Source organism: Tachypleus tridentatus, chromosome 4 (assembly GCF_004210375.1).
Source record: "Tachypleus tridentatus isolate NWPU-2018 chromosome 4, ASM421037v1, whole genome shotgun sequence".
NCBI classification, from domain to species: Eukaryota; Metazoa; Arthropoda; class Merostomata; order Xiphosura; family Limulidae; genus Tachypleus; species Tachypleus tridentatus.
The window spans coordinates 22,526,625-22,547,798 of record NC_134828.1 but is presented as its reverse complement, the minus strand read 5'-3'; the positions used below and the strand labels follow the sequence as shown (position 1 = coordinate 22,547,798).

The 21,174-nt window shown below is 37.6% G+C and overlaps 1 protein-coding gene across 11 annotated transcripts in view; it reads right to left on the bottom strand.

Moving 5' to 3' along the window:
* The window catches only part of LOC143248655 (polypyrimidine tract-binding protein 1-like), a 119,747-nt gene that overhangs the window by 30,820 nt on the left and 67,753 nt on the right, over window positions 1–21,174 (bottom strand). For 3 of the 11 annotated variants that reach the window (XM_076497189.1, XM_076497194.1, XM_076497196.1), the window contains exon 1: window positions 17,021–17,548. The exons of 5 other annotated variants lie outside the window; for them this stretch is intronic. In XM_076497189.1, coding sequence (XP_076353304.1) covers window positions 17,021–17,023 — 3 coding nt within the window. In that variant the 5' untranslated portion in view covers window positions 17,024–17,548. Of the gene's footprint in view, window positions 1–16,427; window positions 16,640–17,020; window positions 17,549–21,174 lie in introns of those variants that run through there. 3 more of the 11 variants (XM_076497186.1, XM_076497190.1, XM_076497193.1) reach the window with 2 other exon arrangements.

Here is a 21,174-nt window from a genome sequence, read left to right as displayed (position 1 = left end):
TAAGGATAAAAATATCCTGAAATGGGGAACATTTACACCTTTTATAGAGATTAATTTTAATTTAAAGACACAATTAATTAATTATAACCTTCCACAAAACATGGTACGACATTAACATTTAATGAGGCCATCAGGGATTTAATAAGAAAAAGAAGGCAAAACACCAACACAACGTTGTTCTTCATACAGTTTTTGCTTCCTTAATAGGTACTCAAAGTAGTAAAACTTAAAACAACAAAAAGATCTAATATTTAAACAATGTTATTATTGGGGTTAGAGATTAAAATATATGCAAGATGGAAATCATATAAAGATATTGTTAGATTTTACACATACACACATCAAAACATATATAACATTTTAAGTTTAATGTTAGTTTTGTGATCATAATTTATAAAGTGCGAGTATTAATGTTATTTTTAGAAGCGATAGTTGTGACAAATGTTTTGTAAAATTATTCATTGAGTAATTTAAATTGTTGTGAGCTGACGTCATGTTACTGCAACTTTCTGCATATTTCCAGTTTCTTTAATTGAGTACTGTTGCACCATAATATCTAGTAATGAGTGTGTTCAAACAGATAGATTGCGAGTCTAGCTGTAAAGAGTGTATAAAGTAACGCTTTTTTAAAGTAAAATTATCACCAACTGTATTATAGTAACACAGCAAAAAATAATAAATTCATCTTGCCAATTGTATTCTAAAGTGACTAACTTTGACGAAAAAAGTGATTATTCAAACTTCTAGTTACAACAGTGGTAATAAACAATAAAACAAACATTTGCATATATGTTGGGCTTGTTTTAACATATTTTAAAATAAATGGATAGTGTGCTGTTTGTTTATTGTTGAAGTTTATCGCCAGCAAGTCACTGTCACCTAGTATAAAGAATCCAGCCCATATGTGTGTCAACAACTAAAACTGGTAAGCCAGCAAGGATACTACAGAACTAAACGGCAGCAGAAATAGATGTATAGAACAGTAGGCTAAGTAGATCTATATACACACAGCTGTAGTAGTTACAAAAATATTGTATAGATTACAACACTTGTATACAACCATGCCGATTATATTCGATAAGCGAATAGAGGGGTGAGCAATTTAGGCTTAAAAATTAGTTAAACTGTTAGTTAAACAGTAGAAACAACAAGAGCACAAAAAGAGAAATAATAAAAGGAGAAACTTGAAACAAAGATAAGACCACATACTGATACTGCCAAGTTCACTTAACAGAATGAAAATGGGGTCAAGCTGCCCAAATTTGATAGAGAAACATATAACAAAAATGCTCTCCTGGAGCGGTACAAACGATCTGCCCAAAGGTAGAACTGGAACAAAGGTGACTGGGCAGTCTACCTCAGCCTCTTTCTCACAAGAAAAGGGATTTTAGTGTTGTTAAGTCCTAAAACTTACTGTTGTGCCACCGTCACTCTGGTATTATTATAATTCAAGATATCGAACTACTTAAAGCATGAAACTGTGTGTGAAAGCACAACTTTTATGGCATTGTTTATGTGGCCATGAAGCCAGAAGATAATATGAACTATGACAGGTTGAAAGTTGCTCTGCTGAAATGCTAGAAACGTACTGATGGAACGGTATTTCATTTTTGGCACACTGTGATTTTTCACAAGACAGTCTAATACGGTAAGTGTGAAGAAATTTTTGAAGGAGTGGCAGATCTAAACACGTGAGCAGTTCATGATCACGTGCTCAAACACCAAAAGACGTGTACAAGATGATAAAGCTGACAGAACAACACAAGGAAGCCCAGAAAGGGAGTATAACTAGGTAAACTGAATAATAACCAAAATCAAAACCAGGGTTGGCTGACCAGAAGCAAGACGTCACCAAAATCAATAGACAAAAAACGAAGAGATGCTATGCCTGTTATATAATGGGACACGTTGCAAGTGAGTGGAAGTCTTACCAGAAACAAGAGAAGCGTGACTGTCACAATGGATGTTGCTGCTAGAAGAAATAGAAGAGACAAGTCATAAAATTCACCAAAAGAATGAAATGTCGTTTCCATTATTAAATACCGTTTGATTGATGACCAACTCAAATTAGCAAACATGTGACAAACAGAAAGGTGTCAACAAACAACATGGCAGCAAGTGAAGGCTATGTCAATGGCATAAGTGAAAGTCTCACGAGATACTGGGTGCAGCAGCGAGAGCACATCCAGTATCTAATGGCCAGATGATGTACAGGGTGTAACGTGTTATGATTGATGGTACAATGAGAAAATTTTCTGTAGAAAGAATACAAGTGAAAATTCCATATTATGTGTGTGAACTTGAGGCCTTGTGTATGAAGGCACCCATCTATGACTTTGTAACTAGTAATATACCAAACAGAAATTTGGAGGAACCAAACAGGAAAGATACTGGTAAGGCATCTGCAGTCACCACAAGGGATCAAGAAAGAAAAGGTAAATAAGACATTCATCCCCTGCAAGTTTCAAAAGGTGATGTCCCAAATGTAGGCCTATGGGAATTGAAGAAAGACGTAACTGTAGAAACTCAGGAGAAAGTCAAGCACAATGCCAAGGGGTAGAGGGACTCAGAATATAGAGCTGGAAGGGTATGCTGTAACAGATCTATCAAGGAAGTTAAACAGATGTACCAATAGAATATGAGACTCAGGTGATGAAGCTGGCTCATGAGTCAATTGTGATAGGACATCTATAAACAAAGACGGCAGACAGTAGCTTCCACTGATCAGGAGTCAGAGATGTAACGAAATTTTGCAAGTCATGTGATATCTGCCAAAGGACAATATCTAGAGGAAAGGTACCCAACTGTGCCATGAGTGAGACCCCTCTCACAGAGGAGAAATTCAGGAGAGCAGCCGTTCACACGAATGGATCACTAACGTGTATTCAATAAAGATAAACAGTACATGCTTACAGTAGTCAGCTATGTGACATTACTCAAAAACCACAGGAGTGCCAAAGATAGATATAGAGAGAATAGTTGAAGCCTTCCTTAAGAAGTCTTAAATGACAGAGGGGCCCACTTTGCCTCATAAATGATGCAAGAGGTGTGTAAACTCAACATCACTAGACAACTCTATCATCCCATACACCCCACATACAATGGACTTTGTGAGAGAGTCAATGGAGACACCAAACAACTGTTAAGTTCCTGCAGGTAGTATTATTTGTTTACCAAGAAGTCCCATAAGCGAGTACAGAATGTTGACTCTTTGAGTTACTGTATGGAATAATAGTATGAGGTCCAATGCAGATACTGAAAATACAGTGGACGTGAGAAGAAGAGGAGAAAAAAAACCATAACCTCAAAAGAAGATGAAGATCTACCAGACGTAAAAACTGGGTAGAGATGAAAAGTACAAAGACATCAACATCAGTAAAGAACTGCCTAGCAAACAGAATAACAATCCACAAGGTCTATCGTGCCAGTACGAAATGTCTTCACAGATAAATCAGATAAGACAGAAGCTTGCGCAGCACAAGATCGAAACCATAACCATGGATCTAATCAGGGTGGAGCCCTACCAGATTACCTATCTAATGAGAAGCCTATGAAGCAAGAAGTTGAGAAGATGTTAGGAGCCATAATTATTAAGCCTTTAATTTCAGCCTACTATTCACCCATGGTAGCTTTGAAAGAGGGGTGGCTCAAACCACATCTGCATAGATTTCCAGAACTGACTCTTGCGGCAAAGTTTGACTACAAACATATGAGAAACTCAAACTAGATAGGGCCAAGTTCTTTACTAATATTAACCTGGGCAAAGGTTACTGGCAGATTCTGATGTAGATAGAACTGAAAGAGAAAATAGTCTTTGTAACACCATCAGATGCAACCAGTTCAAGAGAATGCCATTTAGCTTAGTCAACTCGGCAACGACATTCAGCCAATGATGAGGAAAATGTTCAAAACCACCATCATTAAATATTATATGGACATTCTGACCTACACAGTCAGATGAAAATAGACATACGAGGAAACTCAGAGAGCTGTTCAGGCAAATGAGGGTAGAAGGTTTGCTGTCTAAGTGCTATATTGACTATTCTATGCTAATCAAGAAAAAACAAACCAATAAGGCGAAGTGAGAACACTCACAATAGATGGAATTCTGGAAACTGAAGAACATATTAGGAAGTTCACTTTAGATTGCCAGATTTTCAACAAAAATGTTTATTGTTCAAGCCAGTGCATCAAACATTTGAATTGAAGCAGCAATAACATGAAGTTTTTTCCAGTTTTGTAAGCAAGTGAATAGCTGTTGAGAAGTGAGACCAGACAGTCTGCGTTCAAATTAAAGTGTCTGGGCATCATATCTGTTATCCAGATATTCCAGAACTATCTCTCTAGGAAGGAGGAGTTCCTCATCCAGACAGACCACCAGCCCCTTGTATAAATCTAGATGTGCAAACTCGACAATGAAAAAATCATGAAGTTGGTGTTATACCTCCAGAACTACTGGTTACACCTTGAAGCCATTTAGGGGACTACAAATGTTGGCGGAGACTATGCGAGTAGACGTTTAGCATAAACTGAAAACAGTCTTTGTGTATAGTATAAAGAAATATTGAAAATATTTTATTTTGAAAAGGGGCTTATTGTTAAATATATATGATTATTTGACTTTAAATTAATGTTAGCATCATGATTTAGATAATTTACATAGCACGAGTATTGAAGTTATTTTTAGAAGTGAAAGTTATTTCAAGTTTGTTTACATAACCATTTACGAATGATTTCGTTGTGTAGTTCAATTGTTGTGAATTGATATGTCACTCAAACCTTCTGAATTTTTCTCGTTACTTTGAGTATTTTTGCATCATAATTGTTGCTGTCCGCTGTGTCCACACACACGTATGCGTCGAGACAGAGTTAGTTGGACAGACAGATCTAGACTACGTGATTGCGAGTTAAGCTAGAGTTGCATTTTTAAAAATTGAAATTATCGCAAATTGTATTGTAAGAACAGGGTAGAGAAGAATAATCTATCCTGTGAACTGTGCTCTAAAGTAAGAGAACCAGTCTGATCTATCCTGTGAACTGTGCTCCAAAGTAAGAGAACCAGTCCATGTGGACTTTAAAGAAAAGGGACAATTTAAACCTCTGGATACAACCGTGGTTAACAGAGACAAACACTTGTATATATTAAAAACAAATGGACTGTTTGCTGCTTGCTTGTTAAAATTTATCGTCCATACATACGTAAAAACTCGACCGCTTTGCTCTGAACATTTCACTAATTCTGATAGACTAAGCTAATTCCCTATTTTATATCATTTATATATTGTTAACTTGAAAATGCACATACGAAACGGCAGCATTATTAGTCTGTGAGCACATTTTTGATGACTTCAGATAATTTTAATAGAATGCAAATAACTTAAAGTTACTTACTGATAAAATAACAGTATTATTACCCGAGCTAATAACACGATATAATGTTAGCTACGTTTTCAAAAACCGAGCTGGAATATTCAAAGTAACACTAATAAAGTTAACAAGTGATTGTATTCCGACTTCTGCTTGTAGGACAAATATAATCTAATACACGTAAAAGTTAATGAATGATTGTTTTCGAATTTCGCGCAAAGCTACACGAGAGTTATCTGCCCTAGCCGTCCCTAATTTAGCAGTGTAAGACTAGAGGGAAGACTAGTCATCACCACCCACCGCCAACTCTTGGGCTACTCTTTTACCAACAAATAATGGGAGTGACCGTCACATTATAACGCCCCCACGGCTGAAAGGGCAAGCATGCTTGGTGTGACGGAGATTCGAACCCGCGACCCTCGGATTACGAGTCGAACGCCTTAGCACACTTGGCCATGCCGGGCCTACGCTCCTCTGGAACCTGCAATGTTAAAAACAAATATTTGACCAATATACTATAGGTTGAAGAAGATTTTCAGAAACACTCCAGACAGAATTTTAAAGCCCTAAAAGTCTAGTTTCATAGAACTTCACCAAAGTATTTGGCTTTTAACTTAACGTTCTCTTCAAGCTATAATGAAACAAAAGAAGTTATCGCTCAGCGAGAACTTCCTACTCGGTGGAACGATGGATTTGTATCGATCCTTTCAACGTCGTCACAATCCCATTTACCTGAAAGACTTGCTACAACTAAATCCATTTTCACTATTCTCATATACTGTTCTTATCCCACAAAGAACATCATATATTGAGCACGATTCAAACCAAGCATCCTCTTTCAGAAAGACAAATTCAATAATTTTTATAACCTTTCTGTAAAACCCATGATTAATGTTGTTACCTCCATTTCAAGTCCAGATGCGCACTTTGCAAGGAAAAATTACTTCCATTGCAGTTCTCTCTCAGAACATGTTGCTCGCCATCTACAAAATAACTTTACTACAGAGTCTCCCACACAACCCCTAATATTTCGGGTTGAGACCATCCAAGTCCTTACTTATGTATGTCCTGATACGCATTTTCTATTCAAAGATTCATTTGCTAATAAACTCTTGAACCAATCTCAAACCCACTTTCTTGTATTGGCTACATAAGCATGTTGTGGCATCCTAGTAGATTTCACCACCGTTTCTAATAGAATAGGAACTTTACAAACTGTGACACTGTGCGTCTGCTTGTTTGTAGAGATATCTAAGCTAATTTGATCAGAATGAAAAACCAAAGCATTAACAAAGGGGAAAATTTCATAAAACTATTCTTACAGAGGTGTTTGTTTAATGGCCTCTGTCATGTACGCCATTTTTAATCACACACAAAGGATTTCAGTTACCACAACATTTCTCACTGTTAACTATTCTAAGGGAAAGAAAGTTACGTTTTTTACCTTCAAGACAGTCGTGTTACCTTATAAAGGCTAACTTTCAGAACGATTACCGAGTACTTCTACAGATGTCGAAATACGTCGAGCATAAACAGCGATCCTGAATAATAAAGTGGCTAATTGGAATAGCAGCTGGTTTTCTTTACCGCTCTCAAGTCCTTAAGTGAAAAACAACATGTCTCTTATCAGCGGTCAATGTTTTCACGCGCTTTCTTGCTTGCTGACCCGAACAAGACCACCAAGGTTACAGGTAAGTTATATAGTCACAGACGTGAGAAACTGAACCAGTTGCTGCACTGCGATTCTCGTTCGTGACGTCTGAGAATACACGAAAAACAAGGTTTTACGTAAAAAAAGAAACAAAACTTAACGATACGGTGCTCCAAATATTATGAACGTGAAAATGGTTTGTTTGTTTTTTTGAATTTCGCGCAAAGCTAGTCATCATCACCCACAACCAACTCTTGAACTATTTTTTTACGAACGAACAGTGGGATTGATTGTATATTATAACGTCCATACGGCTAAAATAACGAACAAGTTTGGTTTGCAGGGAACTCGAACCCGTGACTCTCAGATTGCGAGTCGAAGGTCCTAACCACCTGGTCATGCCGGACCCGTGAAAAGTGAAATGCATTCGATGCTATAAACCTTCATCAAAACAATTTCCTTTCGTTAATGTTTTCTTAATGAAAAGCTATACAATGGTCTATCTCCATTCTGCCGACCTCGGAGAATCGAACCTCCATATATTAGAGCTGTAAAGTCCGTTAACTTACCACTAACACACAGAGGTACCACATTTCGTGAACACAAACACTAGAATGAATACACGACTCACGTTTGAAGCCATGTAACTAAATGGCACTTTTAAATAAAAGCTGCCCAAAAGAAAGTTGGGCACACACTTGGGATCAACTAAAAAGTGGTGTTTTATTCCTGTGAGGCCAAACACCCAAATACCGAAACGTCTGGCACAATGGAAGCTCGGATAGAATGTATGCAAATCAATATTAAGCAACCCTAAAAACACACACATTTGCGTTTTCCTAATATTCTAAACGTTTTCCACACGCATTACCTCACACTCTGACTTCTTCAAACAGTATAATAACGTTTATTAATTTGAGCTATTTTAAACACCTATCCTTTAACATATGTGCATCACAGCGGCATGTCTGTGGACTTATATTGCTGTAATCCGGGTTTCGATACCCGTTGTGGGAAGAGCACAAATAGCCTATTGTGTAACTCTGTGTTTAACTTCAAAACAATAAGTATAATACTTGAACGTCTAGACTAGGGTTGGTTATCTAGAAAATGGGTTTCCCGTATTTGTTAAGACCCCAGTTTGAAAACACCTGCTCTATAACACCATATATCACAAACACTAATTACGTTCTTTTGTTAAGAACTCATAGCAACAAACGTCTGTAAAAAGCCGGACTTTATAAGTTTTATTGTAAACCTCTATTATTGGTTGCTGCTTATAATCACAAAGGTAACCCTAAATTTTCCCATCTCTGGGATCGAAACCACCATTCCTCAAGCACCAAGTGAACGTCCTAACAACTGAACAAACAGACAGTTTCCTTAGATACTGCTAGGAAGGTATTTCTAGAACTTAAACCACCACAGATCCAATTATCCAACCGCAGTCACCGTAACCCTAGCTACCTGTCAAATCATAGGTGTGTCTGTGTTATTCCAGTCCTATCAGAGCTGTCGGACAGAGAAATCTGTACAGTACAGATAATAAATCAATGAACAGTTGTTTAAACAGCCCGCATGTTTCAAATTGCGAGTTTGAATGCTCAGCTACAATCATGAAAGTTCGAAAAATATAGTTATGTATTTCCAAAGAGGTTTGGCGAAATCTCACTTCTTCAATAGAATGTCTTCGCACTTCATTACTGTGACAGGTATAGAAATCCCAAGCATTAGGGGGTACCAATTACATTTGTTATCTTTTTGAGTGGGTATACTCCGATTCATTTACATTTTATAATAAACTGTTTCAAATCGTGATTCAACAACGTTCTGGAGGACGCGGAAAAAAAGGGATTTCAACAAAGACACTTGTCTTATTAACAAAGTATTATTAATGACGCTTCCGAGAGAAAAGCTTTGACATACAGATGTCACATTCCGTACACATGTAGTGTCTAACGAAGGACATCTGCGTCACGAGACAGCTGTTATTTTAAACTTGTGTATGCTGCTTGTTATTCACTGAGCCTGTGTTGGTACCATGCCAGTGTGTCTAGCATCAAATCCATATAAAAACAACGCAGCTCGATAAAACAGAACACTTTTGATGACGAGAAACCACTTGAAATAAAAATATATCTCGTAAGGTTAAGAGAGTAAGAGTTTGAACATTGCAAATCAAATAAACACAACACAACCACAGAAAACACACAGATATTAAGTAGGAAAACAAATATGAACAAAGGCAAAATCAAAGAAGCCTTACCTATAGAGCAACTGAAACCAAAATTAAACCAATATAAAGAAACATCTTTGCACCTATACTAATTAATAACCTAACATACAACGCCCCCTACAATCCCGTACCCGTTTATATTCTCGTCCCTAAGACATGTATCCGTCAACGGTCACATTCAAATTCTCTCTTTCTTAACCTGAAGATGACCTATGAAGGTCGAAACGTTGTTCTCTGCTTATCAATAAACGTGTTAATACCCATACCAGCCGTTCTGAGGATCATTTCTTTGCTGAAGACTTAAAATACAGGGATTGGAGGATATCGTAAATGTTTGTTTGTTTGTTTTTGAATTTCGCGCAAAGCTACTCAAGAGCTATCTGCGCTAGCCGTCCCTAATTTAGCAGTGTAAGACTAGAGGGAAGGCAGCTAGTTATCACCACCCACCGCCAACTCTTGGGCTACTTTTTTTTGCCAACGAATAGTGGGATTGACAGTTTCATTATAACGCCTCCACGACAGAAAGGGCGAGCATGTTTGGTGCGACGGGGATTCGAACCCGAGACCTTCAGATTACAATTCGATTGCCTTAACCACCTGGCCGATGTCGTAAATGACTATTGTATTGTGTCTATATAAATAATACGCTTACGTTTGTTTGTCTGTTCGCAACCTTTCTCGCAAATTTATCGAGGAAACACATTTCTCACTGTCGAAAAGCTTGAACAGTGCGCGCGAAAAGAATGAAACAAAAACAATTCAAGTGAAAGACATGGAAAATACCGTTAATGTTTCGCGAGTCACAACTAATACAAAGTCCAGTTCACCATGAGCCAGGGCCGAATCGTGGGCATTGAGTTAGGCGCATTCCCATTGGACGACAACGCAAAGGGGGCGTCAATTCCCGACTTCTGACAAATCGAACAAATGTGTCGTGTGTGTGAGTGCTATCAAATACCTACGAGTCAACCACCGAGGTGTGCAAACCACGCACGTTATATGAAGAGAAAGCTACAGTGTACACGGGTACGGGATATAGCTTTAAGACCAGGATATAGGCTTAACAACATGTGGAATAATTATTGCTTATTTTTGAGTTTCACACAAACCGAGGAACTTATCCATACATACAATGTATTGGGGGGGGGGCGCTTTCGGTCTGGACTCTCCTGTCCCGCATTTGGGGTGTACGTGGTTTTCTGTAAACATAAACTCGTGCCATGAACATTGTTTGTTTATAATAGAGCACCATTTTCGTGTGTTTGCAATACAAAAAAGAAACAATTATAGCTGATGTACCAATGAGAGGAAAACGCTGTAAGAAGCTCTGACTAGCCGAACCCTAAAAATTCAATCAATTCATGACAACACTTAACTTTTAAGAAAATGGACAAGAAGTTCTTATTACAACTTATCTGTTCCAATAGGAAGGTGTGGGTCCAATATCTTCAACATGTACATTTTCGGCATATATTGTTACTATGTTTTTAACATGCGTATCACAAATGATAAACAAAGCATGTAAACATTACTATCCATCTACACCGGTGGGTTCAGTGCGCACAGGTGGAGTACATGTAAACATTTCATGCGAACACGTATACCCGTACATGCACCTGCAAAATACACGTGTATATGGAGAAAACTTAGAGCTGTAAAAAGAGAAAGAAATTACTAAACACATAAAACTATCACCAAACCTTCATCGATCAAAAGTGTACGGTTTTTGCACCAACGTTAACTCACAACCGGTTGGGTCCATCGTATTTAGTAACTTTAGGTTTTTCCTTTTTATTACGCAACGTACAGCGTCAGTTCGCCGAAACACCCAACTCTCTCCACAAGGAAATTTTACGTTTTTCCTTTTTATCACGAACCGTACACCGTCAGTCTGCCTAAACACCCAACTCTTTCCACAAGGAAATTTTACGTTTTTCCTTTTTATTACGCACCGTACACCGTCAGCCTGCCTGAACACCCAAGTCTCTCCACAAGGAAAACATTTATTTACGCCAAAAATAATATTCCTTGTCTATAAATTGCTCATTTATAAAGGATTTTAATTAACAAGTTACTGAATCTCACGAGTGTATACAAAACCGCTAAACCAAGGGACGTGCTGATAACGTTGGCTCAACAGCTAGTGAGTAACTTCAAGTTAAATAAATAATGTACCATACATATTTCAGAAAAGTTTCTAATGGATTATCTGATTTTGTTTGTGGAAGGTACGTAACGTTTGATAAATTTTGTCGTATATAAATATTTTGGTCATCTGTGTTTTAAATGTTTGTTTAGAGATGGTTTTCTGAAACTAAATTAATATTTAAATAAAAGAAGTGAACGTACTGTAACAATAAGGGAAAATTATCTTTATAGCTAAAATGCAAATACGACAAAAATCAAACATTGTTCATTTACAATCGATGCGAATCTTCCACAGAAACGTTAACACAATTGAAAGATCCTAGTTTTGTATAGTAATGTTTAAAATTGGTTCTTTTCGACAGTTATATACTGTGCTTCGTGTAAAAAATAACAGGCCCAACAAATTCAAGGTATTTGTTTTTATAAGAAAGTCTCCACACATAATTTTGAACTATTGCTCAAAGACAATGTTTTTGAATTTTGGGCAAAGCTACACGAGGGCTGTCTGCGCTAGCCGTCCCTAATTTAGTAATGTAAGGCTACTACTCTTGGGCTACTCTTTTACCAATGAATAGTGGGATTGACCGTCACATTATAACGCCCTCACGGCTGAAATGGTGAGCATGTTTGGTGTGATGGGGATTCGAACTCGTGAACCTCGGATAACGAGTCAAACGTCTTAACCCATCTGGCCATGCCGGGGCCTCCCTAAGACAAAGCGGGTAGTCAACAGCAACACACTCACTGATTGGCTGTCACTCTCACAACGAGCCCACAGATAAAAGCGCGGGAAATATAATGTGGTTTCGCACGGATTCAAACCCGGTTTGCAATCTCTGACGTACGGACCTTAACCTCAGGGTCAACTCGGCGATCATGATTAGTAAGTCAGCAGAGGCTAACTTCTGTGATATGTTTTGTAAGTGAAAGACAGAGAAACGTGACAGGAAACAATGGACAGAAGATTCTTTCTAGTTTCATCACACAGATCATATAAAAGTCTGAAAATGACGTAGTACCGTTACCAGCTGGCAACAACAGACGCTGACAGATCACTGTGACAAAAGCTCTAAAGTCCGCACTGTAATTATAACACAAGTAGAAATATACCCGGGAATCCACATCTTACGTCATTGCACGTGAACGTGCTGCTCATCCAGTAAATTGTGAGAACACAAATGACGACCAAATATCTCGTATGAAAAAAACAGAAGGAAAATCGCTAATTTTTGTGTAGAACATACAAAGGGCTCCAGCAGTAATGAATTAGTAGAATTAGTTATAATTTCATTACATAATTTTCTTTTACGGGTGACTTGTCTTCTTAAGGGCCTTATAACCAACAAAATAAGGGCACACAGGAATATTTAGGCAAAAATAGTTTAAAAGCTGATGAGATAAGGATATGATATAGGTCCAGCTTCTCTGATACTGATACATCAGTTACTGATGAGGAGTGGAATTATCCGAAACTAGTATAACACACGCTGATCAAAGTGTTAACTGAACTATTAACACTTTTACTGATAAGCAGAAACAGCACTTTGACCTTCTTAACGATTATCTGAAGATGACCTAGGAAGGTCGAAACGTTGTTCTCTGCTTATCAATAAAAGTGTTAATACCCATACCAGCCGTTCGGAGATGCATTTTTATTTCAAGTGGATTTCTCATAATCAAGAACTGGATGTCCCTTGAAAGTAGATTTTGAAATTAAACAATTTTTCAGAATACTGAGTATATTTATTACACCCGCTACTGTGCGGCTATATATTGTCAAGTACTAAACAGTGACCAATGCCAGTTTCTTCACCTATCCAGTCTATTTATATTCAGGCTTTTCTCTGACTACAAAGCACGTTCAGACCAATTATATGTTTAGAGACAAAGAAAAACTTATAACCAGAGTTATTCGTAGTTAAAGCCAAATCAAATGGACTATTGGGTCGGGAATTGGGTACTTTTGTCAGGATCTGGGAGTGTCGGACACTTCTTCTTCCCTCGTGCACAGTTATATATAATTGTTCAAAATACATCAACTTCTCTGCAAAATGAGATACGTGCGAGAGTTCTGCACCACTTACACTCTTTACTTACAACAACCCATTTCAAAGCCATGTTCATTCATATACCAAGTGCAGCATTTTGTATAGGTTTATTTTTGAATTTCGCGCAAAGCTACACGAGGGCTATCTGCACCAGCCGTCCATGGTTTAGCAGGAAAAAAAAAACTAGATGGAACGAAGCTAGTCATCACCACACAACACCAACTCTTGGACTACTCTTTTACCAACGAACAGTGGGATTGATAGTCCCCTTATAACGCCCCCACGGCTGAAAGGGCAAGCATGTTTGGTGTGAGAGGGGTATCTAACCCGCGACTCTAAGATTGCGAGTCGACATTTTGTATCGGAACATACATTTCTTCGCTGGGCGTGTATAGTCTTACACATGAACAGTGCCGTATATTGCGATGCATTCATTTTATTAGTTCATGACAAGCGTATTACATAATACGCTATGCCAGTAACTCGAGGTTTTGCATCAGTTTGCACTAATCGTCTCTAATTTAGCAGCAACAGATTAGAGGAAAGGCAGCTAGTCATTATCCACCCTTCTCCAACGCCAACCCTTGGCCTACTATTCTTTTATCAACGAATGGTGGGATTGACCGTAACAATGTAATGCCCCCCCACAACTGAAATGGCGAGGATATTCGGTGACCGGGATTCGAACTCGTGACCCCCAACTCATGAGTCGTGCGGCTATAGTTCGACTTGAAGCACGTGATGATCTCAGATTCAATCCAACCACAAGAGCAATCCACCGGTGAAACATTAGGGCGATAAGCGTTCCTGGTGGTGCTGACATACAATCTCGAAACAAACGTTTCGGAACGTCTACTGAAGTCATTTTTTAAAACCGCTGTCACGTGAGAGTAAAGGCTGGAAATTCACTATATTCGTTTATTTTTTTTTATAGATATTTCAGATACACCATGAATAAATACTAATAATTACATACAGTTAGTTTCACTGTTAGTGAGATAGTATTAATAAATAACAAATTTTAAAATAATTAGGAAGGAAAAAAGGTAAAATTTTGAAACAAATGTTAATTTTATGTATTTGTCTGTAATACGAGCACAGCTATACACTCAAGGATTAAAACACGTTTCGATTTTTCCGCTGAGCCACTTCAATCAGGTTTTAGATGTAGTCCAATTTCAACTGGAATAAGTCTACTTAAACTGACTACACCCGTTAATTTTAGTGAGCTCGAACTACAAGAATGCTGCTGTAACGTAACATTAAAAACATGCAATATATAGGGCTGGCACTAAGGGGTTCCTGGGATGAGCCGTGCACTTCCATACTTCACTTTGGATCAAAGGTCATCCTCCTTAGCGGTATAAAAGATTTGCCAAAAGCTTCAGTGTCATCCTAAAATCAATGAGAGAAGGAGACGGACCCGGCTTCATACAAAACTAGATATACAGCAACGTACTGGTTTCTATATATATTATTGACATTACATCTGACCAACACTGGGTCATAATTACTGTCGCAAAACACTCAAGTTATCTCCTACAATGTTAGTGCCAATACATCGTCGGATAAAGGTAACATTCTATTGGAGTGTATAGAATTAGAGGGGCTAATACATGTTAGTTTTAGTAGTTAGCGTCCACATTCCTAAATCGGTTTAGTTTGTTTATAATTTCGCGCAAAGCTACTCGAGGGCTATCTGCGTTAGTCGTTCCTAATTTAGCAGTGTAAGACTAGAGGGAAGGCAGCTAGTCATCACCACCCGCCGCCAATTTTTGGGGCTACACTTTCACCAATGAATAGTGTGACTGACCGTAATATTATAACGTCCATACGGGTAGAAGGGCGAGCATGTTTGGTTTAACGGGGATTCGAACCCGCGACCCTGAAATTATGAGTGGAGCCGTCCTAACCACCTGGCCATGCCGGGCCCCAAATTCGAAAAATTATGTCACGAAAGAAGTAATGCCAAAAATACAAAAATATTAATAAAAACAAAACTAAAAAAGTATGCCATAACGAATACACGACACCTGGTGAAATGTTTATATATCGTGACAAACCACAAGCAAATTGTGAAGTGACACCATATTTTTTTCTAATTTTCGTACACTTAATATCTTTGACGGTACTTTTAAGCATGCTATAGTTTTTACCAGAAAAGCTGTTAAAATCGAACCATAATCATGACAATTGATTAATAATAAATAGTCTTAAATATCAGTAACAGGTAAACCCACTCTGCCGTGTGTCATCAGATGGGTATCCTCGCTTCTAGCGGTGTTTTCTGCCTTTAACCAAAGAGTACCTGACGAGGCTAGGCCTACTTTGTGATTACTAAACACTGAATCAGTAATGTCACATACATTTTATTGTATTATCCCTATTATATTATGACTGATGTAGTTATTACAGTTTAAGAAATGTGATATTAGTTAATACTATTAATAGAATTCATGTTGAATCATTTAAATATAAGTTACCACAACTTCGAGAAACTCACAGTAACTTAACGTTTGTCAGAAATAAAAACGCTTTTACATCAGTAACTATATTTCTAAAGAACTAACAATGTTAAGCCCGTTTAAATAGTCAAAACGCAATAAGAGAATACTTTCCTAACTACGATATAAACATCTTCAAGTTACAAGAGTTGAAATTACACTATAATGTGACGAAACACTGAACGTTGAGTTCATTTTCTCACACAAGATTATGAATTTTTAAGCCTTTTTTGCTAACAATAAAAAACTAAGAATGTACAGGAATAAACGTTAAAGTATAATAATATTAATCGTTACGCTGTGAATGTCTTTTGCTAGCGAAGGGCAATTATATTCAACTTTAAGTGACAGATATTTTAATCACATAGAGAGTCCCCCTGGTGTCGCAAAGCATGTATTATCATAAACAAAAAACGTAACACAGTTTCGTAAAAAATCGGAATATAAAACTGTAAATACAACGGACAACATACCACAGCGGACTTTACTTCAACACTCATTCGGCAATTCGAAGAAATATTTTCATTATTTACATTTCTCATATCATACCGCGAAGCAAGTACAGCTCGCTAGTTCATCCCTTCAAACACAACCGCTGACACACGGACGTATTTGTTACAATTCACAGAGCGACTTTCAGGCCGTAGCGGTACGACTGGTTTTTGCACAAAGGAAGGCTTGACTAAAGCGTATACAGGAAACTTCGCCTGTATCTTAGCGTTAAACAAAAGAGTCGAAAACCAACAGTCGACACGTAGACATTTAAACACGTGGCAACAGATAAGTGAATCCCCCACTAATTAACACAAACAAACACACCTAAAATTACCAATTACATGGAAAGAGACAGGGAAGTTAGGAAAGAAATGGGTAAAAAAATATATCGTTTTTCAAGATAAGGCAACTAGTATGACAAGAAACAAGCGCAAGCTATAAATTATATGGTCTGTTAACAACGTGAGGTTACGTGGAAACATATTGTTCAGTGCTCTGAGACGCGAGTTCACCTTTACGGGACTTACGCGTCCGTCTAATAGCATAAAAACGAGAAAAATCGTAAACTTACCATTTGATAAGAAAGAACCTTCTCTGTTCGAATACTAAAGCTTGATTTCAGTTAACTTTGAATTCCGGTAGTCTAATAAAAAAAAATCACTTTCTGAGGGAGAAAAAAAATATGCAAAATTCACTCAATGGAACAACCAGGAACGTTGAGATCAGATGAAAAGGCACAATTCGTGTTTCACTAAGAACAAGATGTCGGGTAACTGTTTTAACAAATAAAAATTCCGTGTCTCTTTTCACTCCAGTTCCAATTTAATCTTATTTGACTTGAGAGGCGTGTTGAACAGGTGTTTACATAAAAAAGTACAACTTCAACCTGGGAGAACAGGGGACAGAAAGGAAGATCCCGGATGAACAGTGGCAGAGAGGGAGAGAGAGAGAAAAAAAAGAGAAGAAAACTCGATCACTGAGCGCGCAAAATCAGAAAAGTTCACTTCACTTTTAATGCCGCGAAGCAGAAACGTGAGAGCCACAAAATGCACGTCAGACGCACACTAGCCTCGTACCCAGACAGCGCTTCTTTAACAAGCGCGTATTAACGAAAACAAAGTAAACCAATCAACTTGCCCTCTCGACGGGCTTATTGGATGGTGCTCCTAAACGTTAGGCCTTCAGTCAAATTATTTTAGGATTAACAAGCGATTGGTAGACTTTCGAAAAAAAAAAATAATGTGATCCGTCAAAACAATTTTAATATTTTGTATCACTTTCTAGAATTTATTATTATAAGTTCAACACAGTTATTTCAGTGCCAGACAAATACTTATTTCAAAATAGTAGTGAATCCAACTAAGTCTATCCATCACCGTGACAATGGTTTAAAAGAACCATAACACAATATCTCAACAGTAACAATACGTGCACACAAGCCACATCATTAAACCTTCTGGGCATTCCGGATACATGTATTTACCTAAAAAAAATATTTATCTTCTATTTAGATCCATAATCTACCCAAATAATTTTATAATTCCCAAACTATCTTAACTTTATATTATTTATTTATATATATAATTCCGGATTACTTTTATACACTAACGTGTACCATAACAATGACGTCACATACGCCTATTTACGAAATTTGGAACACTTATAAACAAATAACTTGTCAAACATTTCGATTACAGGAATCTCTCTTTCTTTGTCTGAAGACGAAATTAACACAATTATCATTAAAACAGTAAATTGCTGTATGATAAACACAAAGCTGACAAGAAGTTCCTTGCTTTGGTCTCTCATCTTTCTCCGCTGTTTCAGTTAGAAACCGAAGGTACATCTGTACTCGAAATAGAAAGATAAAACAAGTTATATACTCACACAAACGTACTGAACGAGTTGAAATTATATTATAGCTTAAATAGAAAAAAAAATGAAATATTGGTATTACAATGAATCATTCGGTTCTGTAACCATTTAGACGAGATGGCAAGTCTATCGAACTTATTTCAAATACTAAGTTAAGCCTGTATATTTTCGTCATCAATGTAATAACAAAGGCATATGTCCGATCATTACGCAGGGTAAAAGATATACAACTACTTGTATTCAACATATTGTTAACAAACTACCCGGATTTATGTAACATAACATACTCCATGGGTGGGACACAAGTGAACCAAAATCGAAACACGTTTTCGTATAAACACAAACCTCTGCAAACAACCCGTGTTCCCGTGACCAAATTACACAATGAAAATGGAATCGTCTTACTGTGTCGAGTACAACGCATAAAAAATATTTTTTTTTTTGCTACGCACGTGTGATTACAGGTACTTTAAATATTCCTGGACGTTGGGAATGCATATATATAACTAGTAAATATGAAAAGTTTCAGGTGCTATTCAGCCAGGACCGGCATGGTCAAGTGTGTTAAGGCGTTCGCCTCGTAATCCGAGGGTCGCGGGTTCGAATCCCCGTCATACCAAACATGCTCGCCCTTTCAGCCGTGGGAGCGTTATAATGTTACGGTCAATCCCACTATTCGTTGGTTAAAGAGTAGCTCAAACGTTGGCGGTGGATAGTGATGACTAGCTACCTTCCCTCTAGTCTTACACTGCTAAATTAGGGACGGCTAGCGCAGATAGCCCTCGAGTAGCTTTGCGGGAAATTAAAAAAACAAACACACACGCATGCGCATCAGGTTCTTCGCATACCATGTGCGATAACATGCGTACTTTAATTATCGAATGTCCCAGACAACCTGTTACATTTAATATTATAGCTATTATCGACTTGTAGGCTTAGTAAAATTTCTGTTCATATCGTGGTAGGTTCTTAAATTAAGAATAAATAAACACTGTACTAACTCTTCCAAATTTTGAAGTGGTACACTAGAAGCAAGTTAGACAGTCAAGAACATTCAAATGTTTTGGTTATTTTTATTACGAGTAACGAAAAAAAAAACAAAAACGAAAATTTCAAAACCTGACTGTCACCCTTACAACGCACTCACGTTCCCAAAGTACGGAGCGTTTTTTGTTTTCATGTTTTAATGGTGACGGGAAATAACTGTAGGCTACCCCCACTTAACCTTAATGAATACGAAGGTAAAGTGAACAGTCATTACTACCTGTTGATAAAGTGTGAATCTCATACCAAATCAGAATGTCGCCTAACTGACCGGTAAAACATGACTCTCACATGAACTTTTGTTGTCGGTTTTATCAGTGATAAGACTACACTAATGACTAAACAGGGGTTGTAAACAGCTCATGATACACACGTATAATTCGCACCGTTTAGAAGTTCACTTTCCAGTCAGTAATAACGTTCAAGAGCATCGACAAACATCTTACACGCACAAACAGTTCAATAAATGTGTAATGACAAGAAACTCACTTGAAGTAAAAATGTAAAGACGGCTGGTATGGGTATTAAAACTAATTCAAATAAAGTACAGAACAACGCCTTAAGTCAGCTGAACCTTAAGATGACCTAAGAAGGTCGAAACGTTGTTCTGTAATTTATTTTATTTGAAGTTTTAATACCCACACCAGCCGTCTTTATAATATAACTCAATAAATTACACTGCACGCCCAACAGTTCGATTAACTTGCTACTCACATACAAGTTCAGTAAACTACGTTTTATCGAAAAGGATTAACACTGAAGGTAACAGATAAACTTATAATAACCACCGATACCCTAAGCTTACAGATCCATATAAACGGTAATACAAGTAAACAGAGTAACTGGGGATACAAATTTGAAAATAAATAAATATGACAATATTGTTTTTGGTGAAAAGCTTTTCCATTATTCATGTAGCGATTCGTTTAAGCTTGAGCTTGATTGGAAAATAATATGTTAAACTTCAACTGTAAAACTGTAGGCTTACTCACCATATTTCTGTTGTTAATATAACAATACATCCACCTTGCTTACTAGTCGGTCTTAAGTACTATAGAGCAACTAACTACCAGTGAGCAACTTATAAATACTAGGCTAAGAGATCCCGTTAAGAAGTAAAATTCTATAAAGGAAAATAACAGATAGCTTTCTCTTTCCTTTGTTATTAAATCACTAGTGACTTAGCCGAGGGCCTGGCATGGCCAAGCGTGTAAGGAGTGCGACTCGTAATCCGGGGGTCGCGGGTTCGCGCCCGCGTCGCGCTAAACATGCTCGCCCTCCCAGCCGTGGGGGCGTATAATGTTACGGTCAATCCCACTATTCGTTGGTAAAAGAGTAGCCCAAGAGTTGACTGTCGGTAGTGATGACTAGCTGCCTTCCCCCTAGTCTTACACTGCTAAATTAGGGACGGCTAGCACAGATAGCACTCAAGTAGCTTTGTGCGAAATTCCAAAAACAAACAAACAGACTTAGCCATATTCCCTGCTTCTTGGAAGGTTATAACTGGGTCACTTAACTTGTTAACTACTTGTATCTTGAAAAGTCAGGGCCAAAAATCTATAAAACAAAAGTGGAAGTGTTTATGTTAAGGTGTTTTTAATCTCTCTCGTGCAAAGAAAAACGTAAAGTAAAAATAGCCCAAGTTCAATGTCGGACACTTTCTATCATCTTAAAAGTGAGTATGACTCCTGGTGGTCAAAAATAACCAAACTTCTCATGCTTGCCAAGTGACGTATCTCTTAGTGACTTGACATCACACAGAAGTGTTTTATGTGGGTCCAGTATGGCCAAGTGACTCTCAACTCA